At 41.0% G+C, this 24961-nt stretch overlaps 1 protein-coding gene across 1 annotated transcript; it reads right to left on the bottom strand.

Annotated features, from left to right (window-relative positions):
• Positions 1-691: 691 nt before the first annotated feature.
• On the bottom strand, positions 692-20554 carry ints1 (integrator complex subunit 1). Its single transcript, XM_033645154.2, has 48 exons — positions 20425-20554; positions 19884-20013; positions 19493-19783; positions 19209-19405; positions 18978-19115; positions 18709-18868; positions 18487-18592; positions 18116-18302; positions 17352-17497; positions 15872-16013; positions 15577-15753; positions 15377-15485; positions 15166-15286; positions 14994-15071; positions 14756-14913; positions 14361-14457; positions 14189-14280; positions 14042-14102; positions 13764-13961; positions 13292-13421; positions 12780-12959; positions 12416-12565; positions 12147-12326; positions 11947-12051; positions 11669-11836; positions 11434-11545; positions 11191-11349; positions 10959-11105; positions 10757-10855; positions 10384-10508; positions 9915-10169; positions 9669-9828; positions 9452-9583; positions 9027-9195; positions 7656-7779; positions 7430-7545; positions 7220-7307; positions 6835-7085; positions 4193-4322; positions 3367-3500; positions 3092-3284; positions 2829-2953; positions 2597-2706; positions 2318-2431; positions 2156-2226; positions 1967-2058; positions 1662-1771; positions 692-1463 (listed from the first exon to the last, which is right to left on the bottom strand). The coding sequence occupies exons 2-48, from the start codon at positions 19936-19938 to the stop codon at positions 1348-1350; spliced, it is 6558 nt and encodes a 2185-aa protein (XP_033501045.2). The 5' UTR covers positions 19939-20013; positions 20425-20554; the 3' UTR covers positions 692-1347.
• Between the last annotated feature and the right edge of the window lie 4407 nt (positions 20555-24961).

Raw genomic sequence — 24961 nt, 5'->3', positions numbered from 1 at the left:
CAGAAGAAGTCAGTGGCACTGGGCAAAACAACTCGCACTTTCATGGCAAAATGGTTTCCATCACAGCGTGTGCATCACGCCATTAATTTGTCTGTTACACGCCAATGAAGAGCAAGCGCACCTACGACAGCTGTTTCCAGTTTTATCTGGATCCAAGAATTATTGGAAGGAAATGAAAGGCCACAAACCTGCACCGTTTATTTTTTCCCTTCCATCTCGTTTGAGGTGCTAAAATATTATTCTGAAAGGTAATAATTGGTTCTTGTGAAACTTGAGTTTCTACAATTTCAACATTTAACTGCTTTCAAATTAAATAGTGATAAAATGTCTCCAATGAATCCCTGAACTACAGCGGTTAGCTGCTGAAATATGTTACACTTTTCATTTTCCATCAGGTAAAGCAGAATCAAAAATAAAAAAAGGCATATTTCCAGAGTTATTTTATTCTGTTCACATTTAGGTGGCTCACAGATGGTGCGTTCAGGAACGGGTCATGACTTCAAAATAAATGACCTGTTATTTTCAGCTTTTTATTCACAACTAACATTATATCCTGCCAATAACACATTTAGGCTTCATATTCTTAATAATCTGAAACAACAAAACTCTTTTTACACACAAAATCAGAGGAAAACTGTGGCAAAATTGTCGCTACACCGATACAACCCTGGATGGAAAACCATGAGCAGGATTTTTTTTTTTTTGTGAAAGTCAGCTTTTTAATTGTGCAATGTTAATGTTTCATATTCAAACTATTGAAAATATTAAGCCAAAACGAGTGAGCCATTTTCCAAATACACAATGAGCTCTGCATTTTGTAATAATGTATGTCAGTAATTTAATAACTGCAGCAGTGCAAAAACTCCCTCTAAATGTCTGAAAATGCAATGTTTTAATTTGAATTTAATTTAATCAATTCTGTAAATAATTATTTATTATGATATAATTTTCATTTATTAAGTATTGTTGACTCTGACTCTTATTTAATGCTTCATTACATCATCAGTTAAAATAATTTACATTCATTAAGAAGTAATATATGTACTAATTGTGGCATTATTATCATGAACACTTTTAATTATTAAATTTTCAACCCATTTATAGGGAATTTTTAAGCATTCTTTGAAGTCATTAAATTACCCATAAAGTTATTACATTACTAGTAGCCACCAGCTCATTGGTGGATCCTTTAATCTGTAGCACTGAAGAACCACAGAGTTTGTTAATCTGTCACAATCAAATTAGAGCAATGTTTGAACTAAAAGCAATGAAAAAAAAAAACAACTCTGGAATGCAGAAAACAAATGACACTATTTTTAATCGGATGTGAAGCTGTACGCTTTGTTGTTACGTTGTTGCATCCATGTGAAGGACCTTCATTGACTCTGCGATCATTGAACTGGTGTCAATTTGTCCGTAGATACCCACTAAAAACGCCTTGTGGAGCAAGATGTCTGCATGCTCTGTGAAGGAAAAAAGCACATGGATGCGTGACTGTAACTGGGGTGCGTGACTGTAACTGGGGTGCATGCTTTGTTAAATCGCTTTTTGTTTTACTTAAAAAAATATTGCGTGGTCATGTGACTGTAAGATTAAGCAAGCACAGGAGGGGCTGCTTCTTACAAGATCAACAAGAATGTGACTAAAGAGAATCTTCTTACCTTGACAGAGAAGCACATATTCCGGAAGATTCCTGAGAGCCGTCTGCACCACGTCGAAGTTACCACTGCCCATACAGTACATGAAAGTTGGCAGGAAGTCTGTTGCCAGGCTGCAGCACAGAAACATACATAGCGAGAAGCACGTAACAAATAAAGGTATGCATAAGGATGCATTGAAGATTGATTGATAGACAGATAGGTATCACAACACCATCACTGGCTTCTCTTTATTTATCTCCACACATTCCCCATCAGTCCCAGCACGCTCTCCGTAGCTGGTTTGTCCCGCAGTGCTGCAAACTTACCAGGGATTATTCTGGATGCAGCGCAGGGCCAGACTGAAGGCCATATTCCGACACAGCTCCTCCGAGGACGTCATAAGTCTCTGCAGATCATTCTGCAAACAGTGACATGAGGTGATGACTGATGCGTTACACACTGACAGGTACTGCTCTTGACCTTTTTTTTTTTTTTATATGTTGTTTATGACTCACAATGAAGTACTGGATGATCTCTGGGCTCCTCCTCGACTTCTCATCCACTTCTGTCAACACTTCCAACACATCTATAGCGTATGGGAAAAAAACAGCTTATGATGTTCATTATGATACAGGGTTCATACACTGTAAAAACGCTGCAGCAGTGATGTTTGTTACCTTCGACTGCCTCTCCTCTCGACATCTTTTTCGGGTACATTGTCATGTCGGCTGTACTTTGTGAAACCGAGGCAGATATGTTGACAAGAGGCAGGGACCCAGTGGACAGGTCGTCTGGTAAAAAGCAAAACTGTAGTTAGCAAAAAACAGTATAACAGTGGCACTAGACTTGACTAGACTTAATGATTCTGATTATTTATATTTTAAAGGCTCTTATGTTTCAGATATATGTGGGCTCTGTAACAACTTCATGGGTTGAGAAAATCCTCCTGTGCTTACCATCTCTCTCCTCTGGTGCAACCTCTGCAGAAGACCTTTTCACTGGCAAAGTGAGACCGGCCAGCAGAGATTTCAGTTGAACCAGGTCTGGGTTTTCAGCACATAGACCCCTGGCAGGAGAAACAGCAAACAAAATCTTTTAATAAACCCATTATTGCTGTAAATACGGTAAACTCAGTCATGGTTTGCCAATTCATCATTCACAAAGGTATGTTTGCCGAAATGTACTTACTGCAAGATGTCAGAGTGCTTCTGTAAATAGGGAATGGCGGCTGCAGCATCGTGGGTGATGTACTTCTGTGTGAACTGCAAAAACTTGTTGATGAAGACCAATGGAGAACGAGTCCTCTGGAAGTTCTAAGAGAAGAAAGATTTACAAATACTTATGAACACTGTAAAACTGATTTGTAGTTTATTAAAAAAAAAAAAAGAAGTGGTTGCGTCTGATTTCTAAATCCTGTGGTGAGGATTTGACAGTGTGTGTGAGCCGCCTACCCGAAGGACCTTCATAAAGGACAGAAGGCAGTCTTGAAGCGCCCTCTGGTGCTCGCTGTGGAAAACAAGCGGCTGCAGCAGCTCGAGGATGGCGAGCACATTGCTGAAGAACGTCATGTGGTTTTGCTGCCGAAACTCCTGCATGTTCAGGTGGATGCGGCCGTGTAAGAGACCTGCGATCATAGGCAGGTGTCTGGGAAGAAAAGAACAGTGTTAGAGCCAGTGTTTGTAGACACACAATACTTCTGCACAGAGTACAAACTAGTTGTATTCACCTGAGCAATAGGACAGGGTGGGACACAGCCATCTTTCTGCATGCGAGGTTGGCATCAGACACACGGCCCTCAGCAGACTTTGAGTCTCCTATATCAGCAAGCAGTGTGACCAGGCGATGCACCAGGACATCAAGCTGGAAAAATACATGAAATGAGCACATACTGCACTGTGAAGTATCATTGCTGTAAGTGATGAATATACAATAAGATTCAATCCAAGTAACAACCCACTTTTTCTTTGAGTTGTCAACAATTTTTTTTTTATGAAAACCAAAAAACGGTCATGACATCAGATCCCAATTTTCAGCATTATGAACGCTTCTTCTTGTGGAGTGCAGTGAAGTGTGCAGCTCATGGAGCTCAGTGTGGACTAAAGGTCATGACTTGTAACCTAACTGTGATAAGCTATGGAATACTTATATATAACTGTTACTGTTGCTTGCCCTGTTTTTAGTCTGTGATATCTAAATTTATTTAGAAAGTTCCTAATATATCTCACCAGCTAGTTCACTTAATTGGAAGAGCCTGTGGTTTAAGTACAGTATGATATCTCTATTATATTCACAAAAAGAATAAATGAATGGTAACAGGGCATCGAAATCCAAATGTCACAACAAAGTATGTGGTCTATGAATCTGGTAAGACATCTCCTTTTTTGGGCTCTTGTTTGTTGCCTTTACAGGATAGAGCAGCTGAAGAAAGACAGTAAAGATGGGAGAGAAGGGGGAGGGGCCATGGGTTGAAATTGGACCTGGGACCCTGCCTATGTGGGGCACACACTCTACCAGGTGAGCTACCAGGATGCCACATGGCAAGACATCTTTACCTTGCAGCTGCTGCCGTCTGCAGCCCCGCCGCTGCTGAAGGTGCCTTCGGGCAGGGTGACGTGCTGGATGACCTCAGGGAAGTGCAGATAAATCTGCAGCAGCAAGTTGTGGCACCGCTTACTCATCGCGCTGAAAAACAGAACAAACAAAACGAGATGTGCACAGTTTAGAGGCGAGGCACCAACAACAGGAATGTGTCATTCACTTTAGGCGAAACACAGTTTTATTATTGGCTTAGGACAGTTCAGCTGTCCATGGTGAAGCTAGAAGCTTAGTAACAAAATAATCAACACTGTAATCCCTGATGTTATTGAGTTGTGTCGCTTGGAGCTATTTAATTGACAGTGACTGGTTGACCAATTTTGTGCAGCCATAGAAAGTTTGTCGCAGCTTTTCAACTCCAGTGAGCTTCACTCTGTAGTGGCACTAACATTTATAAAGCAATATTCCCAGTTTCACAGAAAAATTACCTTGGGTTTTTGTCAAATTCACTTTCTCCATCTCTTTCAACGGATTATTAACAGAACTGATATGAGATCACAGATTAAAGCACGATAAAGAACTTCTCTATTGTTTCTGTCTGCAAGCCACAATAATTAATGTACACACTAATGCAAACTAGGCACATGAATAGCGTAATGTAATACCAAAGGCCTTGAAGTGACTGTGGTTTCATGAAATCCTTTAAGGCTCTTGTCGAGCTCAAATGACGTACCCTCAACTAACTGAGGAGTTTATTACAGCCACGAATTAAGCAAATCAGAGCGACCTTGACCGAGAGTAAAGTGTCCAGCTGTTGTTCAATAGTTGCTGTGTAATTGGAATAAACACCGGCTTATCTGACAGTGAGGTCTCCCAAGAAGAATGCTCAACATACAATCAAGTGTTTATTCATTACAAGGCCAAAACCCTTTACTTTCAACATGATTTTATCCTGCCATATTTTTCACGAGCAACAATTTTTACCAGACAGCTTAGCTGTACTTAAAATACTGTAATTCGGGAGCTAATTTTGCTTGACCTTGGCCAAAGTTTCCTCATTAAAGTGGTTTAATAACCAGAGACATATTCATGAAAAGAGGGTTTGCCTCCACAAAGAGTTGCACCCTGATCTCTGACAGCTAAGTCAGAGCAGGAATTCACAACACAGGCAAGTTTAGAGCTTCAGCCTTAATCCTCTTGGCTTCATTATAATACACTGAGCTTTTAAAGAGATCACAGTACAGACGACTTCTGCTGGTTTTAATTTCACACCAATAGACCTAATTATCGAGTTTTCCCTGGTCCACGGCATTGTGGCTGACAGAGGAAGTCTGAAAAGTTCATCTGCACTGAGAGGGAAAATCTAGTGCAATTTACCCCCAAGTTTATCGGCACACCATAACAGGGGGAAAAATTGACTTTCCGTATTTGGGCCAATTAGAAAGAACAATACAATGTGTCGAAATGGATGGGCAGAACACTTTGGTGAACCTTATACGACAAAAGGTGATGAACATATGTGTCTTTGCTTATGGAGGGATGAGACAGAGAAGAGATTTGAGAATAGAATATCAGGGTTGAAACAATAAATACAGTAGATCAGTGGTGCTCAAACTTTTCACACTGCATACCACCTCGGAAAATATTAGGCTCTCTTTAGTCTTGCATTACCAGCGCTATCTCACACTGTGCCAGCACTGGAGAAAGGTCTGGATGAACCCATTGTAACTAAGAGAAAAACTGCTCTATGCTCTTTGTTTGTATTTCTTTAATCCAATCACAATGATCTTGGATGGCGCTAAGCCCAGGATGCAACAAAAGTGCCCTTGCAAATTAGTATCGGAAGGGAACTACTCACAAAAGAAAATGTCACATGAAACATCATGTTGTTTGCTGGCTCGGAAGTTGTTGTTTCACGCACAATGCTAAAAGAAAGTGTCGAGGTAGGTCTGGCTACAAGACTTTTTTTTTTTTTTTTTTTTTTTTTTACATAACATTGAGGATTTGCGTGTTTCCATGGAGACAGGTGGCTGAAGACAGGCTTTATACCTGCCGTCTACATCCTGTGAGCCAGACTAGGCTCTATTAAACCATTCATTTTACATCCGCTCACTATTATGCCATAACAGTTTGGCTGGCAATATTATATTTCAGGGATCTCATTGTTTACGTGTTTTCAATCAAAATGTTTAGTATTTTGAAGCATTAAATATATTTAAATGTATTTAAATTTCAGAAAATACTTTTTAGACGCCTCCATGTACCACTAGAGGGAGCTCACATACTTCCAGTGGTGCACGTACCATAGTTTGAAAACCACTGTGCTACAAGACAACTAACATACGTAGTGCTGCCAACTTACAATCACATTCATTGTTGATTAATCTGTTCATTCTTTTCTTGATTAATCATTTAGTTTTTGGTCAATAAAATGGTTAAAAATGTCAATCAGTTTTGTAAAGCTCAATCTGACATCCTCAACTAGATCTAGTGTTGCCTATAACCCAAAGATATTCAGTTTACTGTCATAGAGGAGTAAAGAAACCAGAAAATATTCACTTTTAAGAAGCTACAATGAATAAAAATGACTCAAAATGATAAATTGATTATCGAATTAGTTGAAAATTGATCGATTAATTGCTGCAGCTCTACACCATACCTGTCCTCCCATTTCTTTGTGCAATTGATGAGGTACTCTGAGACTTTCTTGATGTTTTCTAGCTCCCCGCTGCAGTAGGAGTGAAGAAGGGGCAGCCTGGACTGGATGAGGGAGCAGGATGCCTGGTCCAAGCTGCTTTCGTCATCATGGGGCAAGTCACGACTGTTGAGCTCTGACTCTGACAGGATGAGGTCCACCAGGCTGATGAGCTCCTGCGAACTGAGTCGTAGCACAAACTTCTCTGTTTTCCTCTGCACAGACAAACAGAAGAAAATACATGAGTCATCAGCTTAAGCAGAATGAACTTCCATTGACTTCAGTCTCATCAAAAATGCAAAAAAGGGGCTGGAAACTAGGAACTTTGTATGTGGGTATTTGATCATACTTGAGGAATCTTCTGGTCACGTCCTTGCCAGATACGTGGGATGTGGCTACACGCCCAAAGGAAATCCAGGGCAGATGATGGGTCGAGCCTGAAAAATGTTACACAGACACTGAACACCATTCTCAATAAAATCCCACCTGAAGCAGAAAATAGTTTTACTGGGTCACAAAGAACAGTGGCTGACAAAAATGTATTTAAAAGTGGGCATACTTGTAGTCTCTGCGCTTGCTGAGAAGAGCACTGATACACTGCAGGAGGGTGGACCAGTTTGACTGATGTGTAAGCAAGGCCAAAAGATAAGGTCTGTAGGCAGGGGTTCCTCTTGCCTGAAAGAGAGAAACAGTAGGAAATGATGAATCAGGACTGCAGAGAAAACACTTCCTCCAGTGTGATGAGACAAGAGAAGTACATTACCTGCAGGCAATGCTTATCTTACCTTGTTGAGGGCAAACAGCAGTTTCTGTTGAAGGTCTGGACACACTGAAGTGACCTCGGGGTCGAGATGCTCCAGCCAATCAACCAGCAGACCAGAGCTCAGTCCTGACTTGGTCACCTCGGAGCTGATGGCAAAGGTGAAATTGAAAGGTTATTTCTGGAGATTTGACTGAACATCTATTCAATTCATATAGCCTTAATCACACCCTCAGGAAGATAATGTGCAATACATCCAGAATACAGCTGAGCTTAAGATCTTATGCACATTGTTCACATGCCCAATGTGCTGGTTTATTACAGCCAACATATCAAACATTCAACTATTAGTGTTGAGCCACTTGGAGGCTGTCTTTTACACAGTAGTAACATGGCCTCTCAAGTTCAAGGATAACGTCTGTTTTTTTCAACCTAGACCTTATTTTCCCTTGTTTTGTGATTAAGTGACTAATGGGAAAAACACTTTAAAAATTCATCCAGTATTGAGCCAAAGGACTGCAGTAAGCAGCTGCGAAACAGGTTGCAACCAGACTCCATTGTAAAAAACAATCATTTTAGCACGTATAGAGCCAGCATACTCTCACATCTAACTGGGTGAACTAAGGGTTTATTTCAACCAAACCACAGTCAGTGGTTGCTGGAACAGTGGAGAGACTGACAAAGACGGCTTTTGTAAATTTTATTTTGTTTTGGTCAACTTTGAATGAAGTGTGTTGTATGGTGATAAAATTACTATTTACTTGAATGGAGTCTGGTGGGTTTAACAATGTTGGTTTTGGGGCTGTTTCTGGTTAAACAGAAAGGATCTTACTCTTTAACAGAAAGGTCTATCTTTGTAGGGATCCTTTCCAAAATCTTGTTAGACACTTAGAATAACAATGTGAGCCTGTCAGTGGCAAAAACAAGCACTTTTAGTGGACATAAATTCACAAAGCGCATTCCCTGAGTGGTTACATTGCAGCCTCTTTTGCATCTGCTGTCTGTTACCCTTTAAATCAAGACACTCCGTTTTCTAAAGCTATACCAACAGTCTTCTACCCTATTGCATGCTATCACTACATCTACTAGCACTCCATGAATGAGATCTTGCATGTGTGAATAAGCAGCTTTTCACTATGTACCTTCCCCACCAGCAGTGATTCTGTAAAATGTTCTATGACTCTCGTAGCATGTGAATCTGTAAAGCCAATGTAAAGCTGCAAAACCAATTAAACCTTCCCGAACCAAATCCAATAGCAGTTTCCGAGTACAAGGCCACAGACAGCGAATGTCGCTTTGCTATTTTTGTCGCAGGCAGCCGTGTTTGTCATTTAGTCCCGTCAAATATAAATGTTTCTTGCATGACTTGAGAGGGAAATAGAATTGCGGCACTCACTTGTTAGAATCCACTTCCTTTTTCACAGCTCGCTCCTCACTTTCCTGAAGCAGCAAGGAAATCACCGTGGCAACAGGGCCAGCTGTCCCGTTTTGTGTACCAACAGTCATCAACAGAGACAGCAGCTCCTCCAAATATGGGGACCTCACCTCCATCAGGCCCTGTAACACTGGGATATAATAAGAACAGCATGCTTACTTTGGACCACCGTTATGCATCCCTACGTAACCAAACTACATGTGAAATGTGGACAGAGATTTTGTGCTTTAGTCGTGATTTATGGGTGTTTCAAGACTGTGATAAATTAATTCTCTATCAATCAGTTAATTATTTGCCTCATGTTTAAAACACTAAACTTGATGCTTACACAAAGCAAAAAACAAATTCAATGCACATTCACATCCACACAGTGACTCCATTAATACCTTTCCCAATGAGCTCTGCCTCGGCATTGCATCTGTCTCCGGCTTTCAGCATTGCAATGACAGCTTGCAGTGGCACTTCAGTATCTCTGCGATAGGCTAAAGCCTCAGCCAGGTGGAGGAAACCTGTACGCACTGCAGGGAACAGACACTCATCACTCACTGATGATGTACAATGAATTAATCAAGATTTAAAAAGATAAAGAGTTGAGGTGCTCACCATCACTGTGCCTGTGTTTGTGAGAGTTCTGACCAGCGAAGGATTTTAGCAGAGTCTTCAGTGGTCCTGCCTCCACAGTTGGGTTGTCTAACCAGATTAACATCTCAACGATGACCTTAAGGAACAGTGAGGAGAACGCCACATCCTGGGACACCAGACGCTGGAAGCAACAAGACAAAATAGTCTTATACTGCAATGTTTTATGACTCAACATGAAGTTATGCAATGATTGTCAACAAGCCTTACCTGGTAGAGGTGAAGTTGGCGCATGAGAGGACAGGAGAGGGCGTGGCTGTGGTGCATCGACATGACAATAGGCCCTGCATGTACAGAGGTGAGCAGGGCTGCGATGGCCTGTAGGAGCCGAAACGCCAACCCGCCCTGCTGAATTTGGCCCTGCTTGGCTCGCATCAGCTCTTTAGCAAGGGCCTGCTGCAGGGCCAGAGAGAGCTGGCTGGGAGGGGGGCCGTGCCAGCGAGGGTCCACTTTTAGGGGGAATATCTGTGAACGGAAATGAAACAGAAACAGGTCAGTTTGACACAGAAGTGACTAAACAACAGCTCAGAATAAATAAAGGGATAAAATTTGTTTATAGGTGAATTTGCATGTAATCCACAACTGACATTTAGCCCACAAATAACAGTGTTTTAACCCCATGTTATACAAAAAGTTCAAATGAAAATAAAATGTGAATGAAACAGCTAGTAAATCCCACCTGAAGCAACATGCCAGCGAGATCGTCATCAGGCCCGACCGCAGGAAGCTGACTGGCTGCTCTCATCTTCACAGAGCTGTGGGGCGTTTCCACGGTAACTTTGACCTTACTTGTTTCAGTAGAATCTGTCAGGAGGAATGTCGTCAGGACAAATTTAGATTAATTACATACATTTTCAGGTAGATTTGTGTCAGATTCTTTTCATTAAAAGCCCTATGTCTTCTCAGTTTATGCGTATGTAAAGAAAATCCTACTATTTTTAAACACACTTACAATATTGTGAGTATTGAAAGCTTTTAATGTGAGCAATCTAAACATTTCATATAGAAAACGACAGCACATGAACAATCATTTGGGGGGTAAAGTCACCAACCTCTGTGTGGAGGAAGAGCGGAGCTCAGTAATGAATGGAAAGTGTGCCCCCCAGTGGCACCTCGCTCATGCTGCACTTCAACCAAGTGGGCCATGTAGTCTGTAGTAGGATAAATACAAAATGAGACAAATCATCAATGTCTTAAGAGAATACATCTCAAAATCTTACACCATTTTAAAAGCAGGATATCTGGAGCACTTACGCTTGTCCATGATGTTCTGTTCCAGCGACTGTGGATCATGAGAGCCAGCCTGATCCAAGTACTGCAGCAGTTTACTCATGCTGGATACAGGAATGCCAAAGGATTGTACAAACAGCAGCAGCTGCTGAGGCTCCAGGTCTTGCAAAGCTGAGGGAAATACATATATTGTACCATTAAGAAAAGAATTTACATGACAAGAAACACACATACTCAGTACTATGGCAAGTTGTACCTGCATCAACCAATCGAGAAACCTCTGATCGGATCATCCTCAGTTTCAACCAATCAGGCAGCAGAAGGGCCTCTTCTGAGGTGTCAACCAGGAAGGCAGTGGGTAGAGGTTTCTTGTCGGGAAACCAAATGTCCAAAAGAGCGTAGAAATCACTCTCTCCTGTAAAAATACACACGATGATTAACATGTTCTTAGAGACCCTTTAACAATGCAAACACTGAACTGTAAAGTGAACAGGACTACCTTTGGGTGGCCCCAGAGTCAGCAGGATAACCATGGCATGGACTACAAGAATGTGCATCGTAGCAGTCTCTCCTGTGGTCCAACGCAGAAACACCTGGTCCTGAGATTCTGACTGGAAAATAAAGAGTTTTTCAAGCACAGGGTTTTATCACGCAATTCCGAACTTTCATAACATACCCCCCAAAAAATGCACGCAGACAATAAACTATTTCAGTTTGTAACACTTCTTGCTCACCCAGCTGTAAAGATCCTCGCCCTCTTTGGTCTTCCTCATCCTCTTGATGTATGAAGAGAAGATGGTGAGGAAAGCGCTGAGCACAGCATCGGATTCAGGTCTGCAGGAATGTTTGCAGAACAGGCTGTTCATGATGGTGGAACGCTCAACGATTAGCCGGGCGACGTCCTACACAGAGTGATTAAGGATCAGAGTCTTGTCAGTAGTGTTCAATGAAAACAAAACTGATGAGAGAAAAGCATGAAATGTACTAAATTTAAGCAACTTGCTGTAATTACCAGGGCAAGGTCATTATGAGCAGCTTGCTCCTCCACTGGTGCATGCTGGGATAGGTAGATGAGATAGGCACTGATCGTCTGTGGGTCTGTCTCCATGTGAATAGCCTTCAAGAAAGCAGACACACCCGTCAAACTCCTTGTCACTGATCCTCCCTAAATGTTTCCATGTATTTCCAGTTTCACTGGTCAGCGTCACTGACCTGCTGCAGAGCAGTGGATGTCATGCCTCTGACGCTGTCAAACAAGGGGAGCTTTGGGAGATCTTGTAGCAGCCACTGGTACCCTGGCAAGAGCTCAGCATCTGCAGAGTCTTCCTCCATGGGCTGATCCCGCTCATTTTCATCTTTCAATCCTCCTTCACTCAGCACTAATGACAAACCCTACACACAAATATATAATGTAAATAAAAAACATTTTCACAGTAACACAGTGCTACTAGAGATGTTTTTTTCTGCTACCAGTACAGTACCTTCATGGCTAGGACTCTGGATGCCACCTGAGAGGAGCTGAGACGACGCAGAAAGTAGTCCAGCACTTCACATGTTGTCTGTTCATCAGCCTTAGGACCCAATAAAAGATCCTGGAGACGCCCAAGTAGCTGCCTTTGCTTTTGCTGTCTCTAACAGGAAGAATTATAATAACTCAGGATTAGTCAAGAGTCAGTAATAGTTAGTATAAATAAGCAAAAATATAAATTGAGCATACTGCATGTTTTTAATTGAGACCACAGACAAACAGACCAGTGAGTCACTTACAAAAATTTCCAAAACGATGTCAAAATCGGAAAATGTCTTGCCTGCCAACAATAAGGTATGGTGTTATAATCAACATACTTGTCTCTTCTTGGCTTTCTGCTCTTTGCTCTCTCCCTCTTCGTCATCCTCTATTGGCAGACTGTCATCTGCAGCATCATGCAGAAGGAATTCACACAGGCACTGCACTGGAAGCACATCCAGGGACCCCTCGCTGGACTGGACCAAGTCAGCCAGCCATGGCATGGACTGCGAGGAAGCCTGTGAAGCATTAAAAATGTAGCACAGTTAGAGAATAGACCCTGAAGGCAAAAGCATAAGAATAACATGTTATTTCTTCCTCTTTAAGAGGATTCTAATCCGAAGCAAGTCCAGTATAACACCGAGCAATCATTTTACATGAATTATGTGCTTTTTGAGACACAATCCTTATTTTGAAGGTAACATAGCTGTCAAAACACCTGTTAAAAGTCAGAGAGGAGGCCTTACAGACATTTTTAGATACATTCATTTTGAACCAGGATCAGTAAAAAGGTGTTACAGTAAATTCTGAGCAGTTGCGTAGTAGGTAGTAGTGTGTCTCCAGTCAATACCTGTCTCTGGATGATGTTGAGGAGGAAGTCTGGGTTGCGACTGCGGCAGAGGAGATGACCCAGACGCAGAGACTGGTTGAGGCTCTTCACCTGCTCCTGGATCTGAGGAGGAGGTCGACGAGGAGGACCCCTGAACACAAACAAAAACTGTGAGTCCATCTTCCTGTTATACAGCTGCAAAAACACATTTACTAAGACCTAAAAGTTCAAGTGGTGATTAGATTAATAGATTAATACAGGACTTTTTACATTATGGACTGCCAAGGATTTACTAGTGAAAATAGCTGGATTAAACTCTGCTGTATAAAAAGTAGGACAGTGTACATTTACTGTCCTCTCTTCTATCTAAAGAAAATGGAGATTGTTGGAGAGAGATTCATTTTGACTTTTTCCACTTTATGACAGGTATTTTCTTTGACAATGCAATCAACTAGTTACAGCCTGCATAAGGTATTTCCTCTTTGTGTCTTACTGTGGATCCAGACTGGTAAGCTGAGACAACAGCAGGCTGTTGCTCTCTGTGATGGTCTGCTTGGTGGAGGCAGCTGCCAGGTGGCTCTCAAAGGCCAGAATCTCTTGTTTCTCTCTCTGGGAGATCTGCAGCTCCCTGTTGATCATCTCCGTCTTTGTGTCCTCGTCCGCAATGGTGCACGGAGGGTAGGTATAGTTACTGTGGAAGCATGGAGAGAGTTGTTTAGCATCATCTTGAGAAAAAAAAAAAGTTTATTCTAAATGATAACGTGCACCTACTTTGTCATGACCATCTCCATGAGCATTTTCAGTGTAGGATAGCCGTCCCAGGCAGCCAAACCTAAAAAAAATAAATGTCAGACAGTTTATAAATGAAGAACATTTAACAGCTGAGATGTTGCTACTCTTATGAACGGAGTGCCGTACCTATTTTCTGAGGATTAAACGCAGCCACCACAAGCAGCAGCAGCCATGCCTTCCAATACAGAGTGGATATTGCCAAATTTGGCGGTTGGTACCTGAAACGTTAAGAGCCATTTGTTATTTTAGACTGTAAACTGCATGACCTGAACGTGTTTTTAAAAGCCAGTTTAAGTACCCTGCAGGCAGTTGGATGTTCTCAGGGTGGTGGTATGTACACAGATTCAGCACTGCATCGATGAGTTGGATCCTCTCCACTTTAAGGACCTCCAGATCTGTTTCAAAACAAACAGTCAGTCAGGTCTATGGATTCAAACCTATGTGTCGAGAATCGTGCTACGAGGTATTTAAACGGTTACGATAAAAAAACATATTTCCTTTGTTCATACTTTCCTAAAAGCCTTTTGCTGACTTGTAAGAATAAGAAGTGAACAAGGAGTTGGCCCTCTGATAGACTTCAGTTGGCTGCTCATTAAACTGAGGCACATGTGTTTACCAAATGTGCCAGAGGATAATATACACAGCTTTAACTGCGATTGTAAACAGTCACAGCCTAAGTGGATCTTCACACACCATCAGACTGAACTCCAGCAGCCCTCTTAACCAGGTGATCTGCCAGCTCCATGGCGTCGGCCGGGCCCAGGGGCAAATCACGTGACAGCCCGATCACCAGGATGCGCATCAGTGTGTCCTCTAGCAGAGGCACCTCAGAGCAGAGGCGAAGGAAGAAACTGAGGAATAAAAAAACAGCTTGGTAAAGTACGGTCAGAGGAAAACATGATTAACTTGAATAGTGGGTTAGTTAACTCACTTCCTGTCACTCTCTGGAGGCCAATTGTCCCACTTGTAATACGTCTCAGGTTGCTCAGTGAACAGCACTTTGTGAAGGCTGTAGACATTAAGAGATCATTCATATACACAGTAGCTGAAAACATGGTTAGCTTGGTTAGCAATAAACACAACAGATACATGCAGTTACTGACCAGTGGACGTAGTCTTTTGCGCCAACTTTGCTGATGGTAGGAACGACAGAGTGAAGCCACCACACGGCATCTCTCTGGATGGCAGCTATCTGGTTCTGAAAGCTTCTCAGGACCTCCAGATCTGAAACACATATACAAATGTTTTACGCAAAGTTAATCATGCATGTTCAGATTAATAAATACACCTCTAGAACAAATACACAACACTCACTCTTCTTCTCTCCTTTGTCCCATGCAATTCCAGCTTCTTTGACCTGAGCGGTGATGCCCAACATCATGGAGACAGTCAGTAAATCTGTCACCTGGATAACAAAACGCTCCTGTGGGAGAGACATGGATAAACAAAGTCCAGTGTAAATACATGAAGATAATATAAGCTGAAATGGCAGAGGGATTTTCATATAAACATACTTTAAACTCCATGTCTACATAGCTGGTCTCCTTTCTCTCCTGCATTAAACCAAAGCAGAAGGATTGGAAGTTAATCTCATGCTTGGTCTGTTTGATGATCTCTCTCAGCAGAGCTCTGGAGGCACGGAGGTAATCATCCTTATTGGTGAGCAGGTCCTGGAACACCATCGCCAAGAACTGTAGACACAGTAGAAGAAAACAATAAAAGTTAAACACAGACACTAAACACTGATTAAATTACTAACACTTTGTCCAAACTACTGTTTGTTTAAACAATTCAGAATTCTAGTTTCACCTTTGGAGCCTGCTCTGGGCTGTGCTGCAGCACAGTGTGGAGGACTTGCATGTTGTTAGGATTCCTGGCATTGGACAGCTCGTTGAAGATCACCAGCTTCACCATAGTGCCCAGGTTGTCTCTGTTTGCGTTGAGCAGCTCCCTGGAGAATCAAAGCCAAAGTACCAGTTAGTGTGAGGAGGCTTTTATATCAGATGCAAGTACACTTGACCACAGAGTCCAATTCCTTTGATTAGTGTGAAGACCGTGGAACATAACCGGGCAGCGTACATCAATTCATGCCCAAGTCCACCTGAAAAGGTGTCTAGAATACGGTTCGTGTGTACACCAGCAGCAGTTGGTGAGTAAGATTGCAAAGGTAAGTAGGAAGGCAGGCGAGAGGGTTGTTCTTGGCATTGTCTCCAAAATATAAACAATGGTAGGCATAATGGGAAGGTCGACTCTATTGTACGGGCTTTGGATCTTGTAATTGCCGCTCTTCTCTATACTGTAGCAACAACATAAATGAATTTCATGTCGTTGATGACATATCTTAACTTAACTTTGGTATGGATCAATATTACTAATGTGAAAGCTGAGTGGCAAGGAAGTGGGAGGGGGGCAGTCATACTAAGGTAGGGTACGACTCAATTTTACCCAATATAAAAAATGCCCAATGTCACTGTGTGCAGGGTTACCACACATTTTCATGTGCAAAATTAAAAAAATTCTGTGACCATTCACCATGTACAAAACGAACAGAACTGTATAGAATATTTCACTCCAAATATAACTTTTATTATTATAAGTGATCAGCAGATATGGAGCAGCAGAGCTCCCAAAATGGAGGGAGTGACTGGCAACAGTTTGGTTGGCCTGTTGGTTAATTTGTTTAAAAAAAAAAAAAAAAGAGAGAGAACTCCATACCTTTGAACTACCACACTCTTTCAGAGTAGTTAAAACAAAACCAAATTGGAGATTACAACTCTGAGTGACAATTGAACACCCTAGGCCTGCGATGTTAATTGCTTCATCTCCAAAATGCAGTACTATAGTGGGGCACAGGTGTGGAAACATGTGAAGTCACACTGCCACAGCATTATTATTATTTTTGCCCTACTTGCCTGGTGTTATTGAAACATATCAGAATCAAACTCTATTCAGACCAAATTCTAGCTACCTGGCATACACGAAGGGAGAGATGGAACGTGCAGAGAACATAAAGAAATGTACATGATGGTTAACAAAATGTCACACATCGCCGCATATTAGAGCTACATTACGTCAACAGCTACAGAAAATAAATTCACCATTATGTCACCGTATGTAAAAGTTCATCCACTAAAGATTACTGTAACAACTGCATTACACACAACTAAATTCCATTGCTTTTCCAAAACTTTCAAGGATTTTACTGATTCCATGACTTTTCCAAGTTTTCCATGACTGTGGGAACTTTGTGTGTAACAAAAAAAAAGAGAGAGAGAGAGACTCCACAGACCTGACACACAGCATGTAATGGTTGAGGAGGACTTTCGGTTTGAGTCGGATCTTGATCAGGTTGGAGATGACCTCCATGTCATCTGCTCCCTGGGTGTTGCAGTTCATACACAAAGACATGAGGAGGTCCTGAGCTGGTCGAGTCAGCTGTGCACACACAAAAAATAATAAAAAAAAGTTAATACTCATGAATTACAATAATTGACATTCATCTTCATACTCGTGATGATTTCATGGATACACAAAAAACCTGAAAAAGAGAAAATGTTAGATACTGCAGTTTTGCAATATTGCTGCATCTCCTGCATTTAATAATCAATACAGTGGTACCAATACTGCAAGAGGATGTATCACAACATTGCTAGCAATGTATTGACTTCATAGTGCTTTTTGATATTAAATAGTTTATAGAGTATTTATAATATTTCATCAACAATTTAACAATATGTCACAATTCATGAACATACCTACATAGTCTCCGAATAATTTAGCTGAACTTGAACTATGCACTTAGTCAATGAAACATTACAAATACCTAATAAACTGTCTGTAGGCTGACTATTCAAATAAAGTGTTACTGTATTCTATTTGCCATTATGAGCTACATTTTACCTTTTGTTATAGAGATATTGTGACAAATTCACTCAGCAATTCACTCACCAAATTTGGTATTTTACTACAGGCTGGGGTCAAAAAATATGGCTGATGAGGTCCAAGTAAATTGAGCATTACAACTGGTTTATTCCAGGATATTTTGTTACTCACCTTTGGGTTCTGGAGCCACATCTCCAGCCTCTGCACAGCCATGAGCCGTGCCTCTTTGTAGCCACACGTGGCCGTGAGCAGACGCAGCAGGTTTCGGGACACGTTGTCCATCGGCTGCCTGCGGTTCAACTGATCCCTGAGGACGTCAAGCACATAGTCCTCCACGCTCTCTGCCAGTTCATCATACCTGCAGCACGCAGGACGATGAGACAAACACAAAAAAGTCCAGAAACTCAGTCCATCTTTTGCAAGAATCGCTATAATTTTGACAATTTTAGCTGTGATAATGACTATTTAAATAAATAAACAATGAAAAACCTGTCATCTAGGACTTGTAGCAACCGTCACATCTGTATGAGTAGTTTTCATACCTCGGCATAATCTGCCCTTCATCCTCAGGACTGAGTTTCTCCTCTGCAATCAGCAATTCAGTCTGGCTGTCGTCCTCATCTGGGGTTGAAGGATGAGGGCTGCTACCTAAAAACAAAATGTAAGAAAAAAACAAAAGCAGCATAAATAATCAGCATTCATTTCCTGCAGCAGCAATCCTAACACCTAACAAGCCAGTGTGTGTTTTCTCCACGTTACTGTACCTGCACTGAGATCTCCACCAGTACGGCCAGTGTCGGCCTGCAGCAGCATGCTCTTAGGGGGCATCTTTGTCCCAAAAGCAGTCTGGATGTTGTCAACAAAATTCTTACAGTGAGAACTGTCAACCCAGATTCTTTCCCCCAAAGAGTCCTCAATGTACACCTGAAAATAGATTTTAGATTATCACACTGCAAGAGTTCCCACATGGCTAGAATAAACATTGTATAAAAGGAATTTATAAAACTGTTTTGAGTATTTAGGAGATTCTCACTTTTACAAAGATCTCTGGCCAGTTCTCGTCTTCCTCATAGGCTGCCATCAGCAGATTGCACGCAAGAACGGACACAAGGCTGTTCCCCTTTGCTTTAAAATTGATGGAAGCATCCCGACGCAGGAGGCTGCACAAAGCCTGGTGGAACAAGTGAAGACAGGTGGATAGTCCAGTCAAATTCCAACATCTCTGAGGTTCTTCTTTTCTTACAACGTCAATGAGAAATCTTACCTCAATAATTCCTTCAGTAGCAAAAACATTAGGCTTGATTTTGGCCAGGAACATGAGACTGAGGTACAGTGTAATGTCAGGCTTGGCTCGGTTCATCTTGAGCTGTTTCACCGCTCCACACAGAAGTCCCTCAATACGGTCATCATTTCCCTCCGACTCTGCAGCTTCAATCTCATCCAGCAGCATCACCGGTGACACTATAATAAAAAAAAAGAGGATCTGTGTTAGCTTTTTCAAGGAAACTGTGGCAAGAGTAAAAAAGTGGCAGAGAGCCATTGATTTACCTTCAATAGGTACCACTGATGGCTCCTTTATTGAGGGTGATATTGCCCTCTTGTCCACCGCTGCAACATCTGCAAGTCGTCCCAGAGCACTGACTGGAGGGGTGTTGGATAGTTTGGGCCGCTTGGTGAGGCTGGACAGCCCCGATGAGGAGGGCAGAACGGAGGAAGCCTCTCTCTTTCGGTCAGCAGGTAGATTTGTGGATGCTGGCTTCAGGAGGACAGCTGGGGCTTTAGGCTCTCCACCCTGGGTCTTTGAACCGAGAGCAATGAAATCTCCTGGTGGAGGGTGACCTGGGAGAAGCAGATGTCCCAGTAAGTTTTCTGCTTTGCTATCATGTTCAACATAAGATGATTCAAACAACACTAAGGTGCCACTGGGTGAGCTTTATACCTGATGGTTTGGCCGCACTGGGGCGCCTGAGAGTTGTTGGCTTTGGTCGATTCATCTTGACTATCAGGCACAAAGTCAAAGCCAAATTCACAGCAGGTTAAACGGGTGACATTACCTAGCTTGACGGAGTCTGTGTGTGAAAAGAACGCGTTTAAACACAAGATTAGCAAACGCAAAATACACGTTTAAACACAAGTTTAGTAACGTTAGCTAAGGCAAGTTAACGGCTAAAGCTAACATTGAATGGTTTTTCCGATCCTCGGTCAACAATCACTTGGCAAGGAAAACAAAATTAACGTGACAGACCAAAAGTAGCAAAAACTGTGTTCAGGTTTAGCTGACAGCCAGCAAGCTGTTATTAACATCTGTACTACACACTGGATCAAAATATGCTAGGCTAACCACAACAAATAACTTACGGCTAACGCTACATATATAACGTTAGCGGTTAGCAACTTTAGCTACCATTAAGGTGTCAAGCGCAGTTCTGACAGCGAACTAGCGTTAATGGACCTGAAATTTTAAAGTAAAAGTGCCTCACATATTTATTCGGCCTCATTAAACCGATCGTGGTTAGCCAGAAAGGTGTAGTTTAAACAAAAAATACGTTTCCCGAATCAAAAGCTTTCAGACAGTCAGAGCCATGGCGGCTTCTTCTTCTTCTCTGTTTCAATGAAGTTCGCCAACAAACATAAAAGTGCATACCGCCACCTAGTGCCGGTGAGTGTCAAGTGGTGATGTTGTTACATTGAAGGCGGTGTATTAGACACGAGTCCACTTCTTCAAAGCAAAGGTAAGATGTTTGCTTCGCTTCAAAATACACAAAATTACCAGTCCTCGTTACGTTTGCTTCGATCGTTACATTGTTACCCCGGCTGTCACGGCGCTTTCGCGATTTTCTTCTAAACTGCTCACCGGAAGTGTTGCTATGCCATTGTTTCTATCTTGACGTTAAAGGAGTGCAGTTGTAGTTACCCACTGTGACCACCGTACATTAGAGCAGAGAAACTCTCTATTATAACGTTACACGTTAGCCCTACAGTCGCATCAAGGCAGACAAAATGTCTTAGTAAAATCTAATAAGCTATTTGCTCAACGGAGGGGGAGTAATGCTTTGATATGCTAATAACTGGCGTAGGTGTAATTATGTACAATGGCCACTAGAGGGCAGTGTGTCTATTTGAGTGTATGGTGGGTAACCGTAAAGTTAGATACAATAGCATAGTGACACTTCCGGTTGACACTTTCAAAGTAAAACTTAAAAAAAAACGCAAGATGTAGTTAGGCTATGTGAGGAGGGCACTAAAAACGCGTCGAAACAACAAGTCACTTACCTGTAAAATAAAAACAAATAAACAAATAAAATTGGATATGATTTTAACATTTACAGGATGACGATGCACAACCCAGCACAGTGTTGGAAGAAATAAATATTAGAGCACTCACTTTTGTTATAGCACAAAAATATAAATCTTGTAAAGGGACATCTTGTACCACTATTGGGACGAGATGCCACTTTACAAGATGGGCAGCGGGCCACAGTTTGGCCACCCCTGACTTATAAAATATTGAAACAAAGCTGATCATACCATGGATTTAATTAGGGAGTATTAAAAGTAATCAGAAATAAATTACTTTATTGCATAAGACCTTTACTAAAGAAGACACGACAAATGACCACAGTCATTTACTAAAACTGTGACTCACAGTTTCTCCATAAAGCCTTGCATATAATCCATGTGTGCAAAGTAAATACCAGAGAAGTGATTGTTAAGCATACATCACAATTTTAATTTCATCAGTCATGTCAAACAATGAATCATTTTAGCACGATTGCTTTATTATGGTTCAGTCAGTGTGTGGATTTGGTAGGGTTAGGGTTCGGACTGGGGTCAGGATTAGGGTTAGGGTTGGGGAAGTAAAATACTAATGAGGACAACCAAATCAGAAGCATTTCTCGCATTTTCACCAACAGGTTTGGGAGCTTTCTGTTGAATTAAGAGGTGGGATAAATTTAGCAAGTAATCTGATTCTTATAATCACTACAGAAGAATGACTCATTATCTCCAGGGAAAAAACAGCACATGTATTGTTTAGCTTATCAACATATTAGACTGAAGGATGAATCAGCAGCCGTTTTCCTTGGAGACAAAATAAAAGCACACAAAGAAGAGGAAGAGTATTTGTCATATTTATATGTCTCTTCCTTCATATTAGTTTACAAGATTCACTTTTCTTTTAAATGTGAATACACTTGCTCAGCAAAGTGACTACATATTTGTGCTTCCTTTAAATGCCACTGATTCAACACAGGGTGGCAGCAGTCTCCAGTTCACTCCAGTGAAATGGTGACATTAATGTAGCAGGGTGGGAGGTTTCTATCTAAGCAGAGTGGAACTTTATCATTTGTGTAAATACATAAAGATTAATGAAAACAGAACAGAACATAAATCTAAACAGAACAATCTGCTGTAACAAAACAGCAGCATTTTTTTGTGATTTTATCAAAGACCACACACTGGAGAAGAAGAATAAGAACAACTTTATCATAGCTTTCCACATTTGAAACTGGATAACACAAAAGATTGAAATGTCATTCAACAACACAGCAGAAAAAATACACCGTCTGGTTTCATCATAAAGAAAACAATCAGTCTAAAGTCATCAGGAAAGCTTTTAATCTAGGTGCTGGTGAGTCACACTGTGGAGCACTGTGGACACAAGGTTTTCTAAGGAAACTGCAGTATGCAAATTTTCATCCCGACAGCTGTTTTCATTCTTTAAAAATATCCATGCCTCGAGGAGAAGCAAGTCTGAGCATCAAAGCTTTACCACTCTTAATAATGTCCATATTTAGTCCCACCCGGTCAGCGCTGGTGCTTTGTTCATTCCTTAAACATGGCTAAGCGCTCTCAACTACTGTGTACAGGCTGCACTCTTCTTGCTTGCTCTCCCCTAAACTTTTATTTTGATAATCAAATAGCTTTCAGTATGCTGAAGCTTTAGGAGAATCCTATAAGGCTTCAAACAGCCCACCATGGCCTGCCACCACTACTGCTGTTACTCCACCATGTTCCTTTCCATGCAGCTCCAACCTGCCAGCCCTGTTACGTAAAGTGTTTTCATATGAAACACATTTTGGTGAAGTCAGTGGAATGTCCAGTCAATGTTCCAAATTAAAGCTTGTGTCATAAGGGAAGTCTACAAATCTGCAAAAACAATCCTTTTACTTCTGAAATTACGTGCGGTCCAAACTGTGCCAGAGGCAGCTGTCTAACGTCAGGCTCTCCCAGTAAACTAGCACTCCTGAACAATGAGAAAACACTCAGGGGGAGAAAATGTGATCAACAGTTTCATGTATTTTTATCAAGCGTGCTTTATTCGGCTCATTGCTAATGCCATTACTTCAGTTTTAAAAAAAACTCTGCGTGGTCAATATCAGCCTTCTGCTCACTAATAATTTGGAGCATTTGGGAAGACAAAAATGATCCCCTTACAACAGGGGGCCTCTTTGTGCCAGATCACATTTCTGAGTTCAACAGTCTGAGTCACAAAGAAGCGAGATTAGTGACTCAATGTTACTTCCTGTAATCCAAAACTGCCTGTAAGAACTCAGACCCCACAGCATGTTGATCTAACAAAAAACCCAGAAAAGTCTGCCGCTGTTTTTATTGTGTTACACACAATGGGTGTATTTCAGGTCATCTGTGTAGACTGGTGCCAGATGGACAGTAATTGGGTGGTACGGTGTCGACTGAGCAGCTGGATGTTTGACAGAAATATCAGCGGTGGCTCTGCAGAGACTTTGGCTTCTCTCTGCCGACTGCTGGCAACACACAGACATTATACTAATACTATGATCTGTTGCATTTTATTGTTTGTTTCTGTTCTGTCATTTCTACACTGTGTCCTGTCTTATTTCTTCTTTAATACACTGTAATCCCACCTGATTTCAACTCTTATAATGATCTGTTCTCATCTCATCTAGTCTCATCCCATCTCACTGTATATAATCTCTAATTTCATTTAATGTCATCTAATCTCATGTAATGTCTTATCTATTGTAATCTAATCTCCTTCTCACCCAGTTCCACTCTACAATATCTAAACATCTCTCTAATATAACATCATCTCATTTAAGCAGATCTCTGCTTTAATGTAATCTAATCGCACCCCATTTGACTTCTAATCTACTGTAATCTGGTCTCATCTCATTTATTTTTGTCACAGTTTTTGATCTGTAGTGATATATAATCCAGTCTAATCTCATCTCATCTCATCTCATCTCATCTACTTTACTCTTATCCAGTCTCATCTATTGTAATCTTTAATTTCATTTAATTTTATCTACTAGCTAATCTAGTGCAATTTAATCTCATTTTCACCTAATTCCATCCAATTTTATCTAAACCCTCTCTAATTTAACAGCATCTCATCTAATTTCTGTTTAAATGTAATCTAATCTCATTCTTTATCTAGTGTTGTCTCGTGTAATCCCATGTAATTTGGTCTCATCAAATTTATTCTCATCACATATCTCTATAATCTCATCTACTTTTATCCCATCTCATCTAATGTAATCTCTAATTCAATGTGATTTTATCTCATTTACCATCTAATCTATTGCAATTTAATCTCATTCTCACCTAATCCAATCCCATTTTTCTATAATCTCCCATCATTTCACATCTAATTCCAATCTAATCTCATTTCATCTCATCCCATGTTATCTAAATTGATCTCTAATCTTACCTCATCTCATCTAGTCAAATTTCTACTTTAATCTAATATAATCTCACATTATCTCATCTCTAATTCCATGTAATCTGGTCTCATCTCATTTATTCTCTTCACATCTCATTTCCACTCTAATCTAATCTGATCCCGATGTCATCTAAACTCACCTGATCATTTCATCTCATCTCATCTCATCTCATCTCATTTAATGTAATCTCTAATTTAATGTGATCTGATCTCATGCAATATTTAATCTACTGAAATCTAATCTCAGATTAGATAAAGTGATGTAATACAATTTAATCTACTCTACTTTCATTCCATTTCACCGATTTTCTAAC

This window comes from Epinephelus lanceolatus, chromosome 18 (genome assembly GCF_041903045.1).
Source record: "Epinephelus lanceolatus isolate andai-2023 chromosome 18, ASM4190304v1, whole genome shotgun sequence".
Lineage (NCBI taxonomy): Eukaryota > Metazoa > Chordata > Actinopteri > Perciformes > Serranidae > Epinephelus > Epinephelus lanceolatus.
Note: the sequence above shows the minus strand (reverse complement) of the source record. Positions and strands in the feature narration are given on the sequence as shown.

Coding starts and splice junctions, on each gene's coding strand:
- ints1 (XM_033645154.2), bottom strand. CDS start 19,938: ATGAATCGACCAAAGCCAACAACTCTCAGGCGCCCCAGTGCGGCCAAA. Junction 15,486..15,576: donor ATGTAGACATGGAGTTTAAA/GTATGTTTATAT, acceptor TCTCTCCCACAG/GAGCGTTTTGTTATCCAGGT. Junction 14,458..14,755: donor TGCTGGAGTTCAGTCTGATG/GTGTGTGAAGAT, acceptor GTTTTGAAACAG/ATCTGGAGGTCCTTAAAGTG.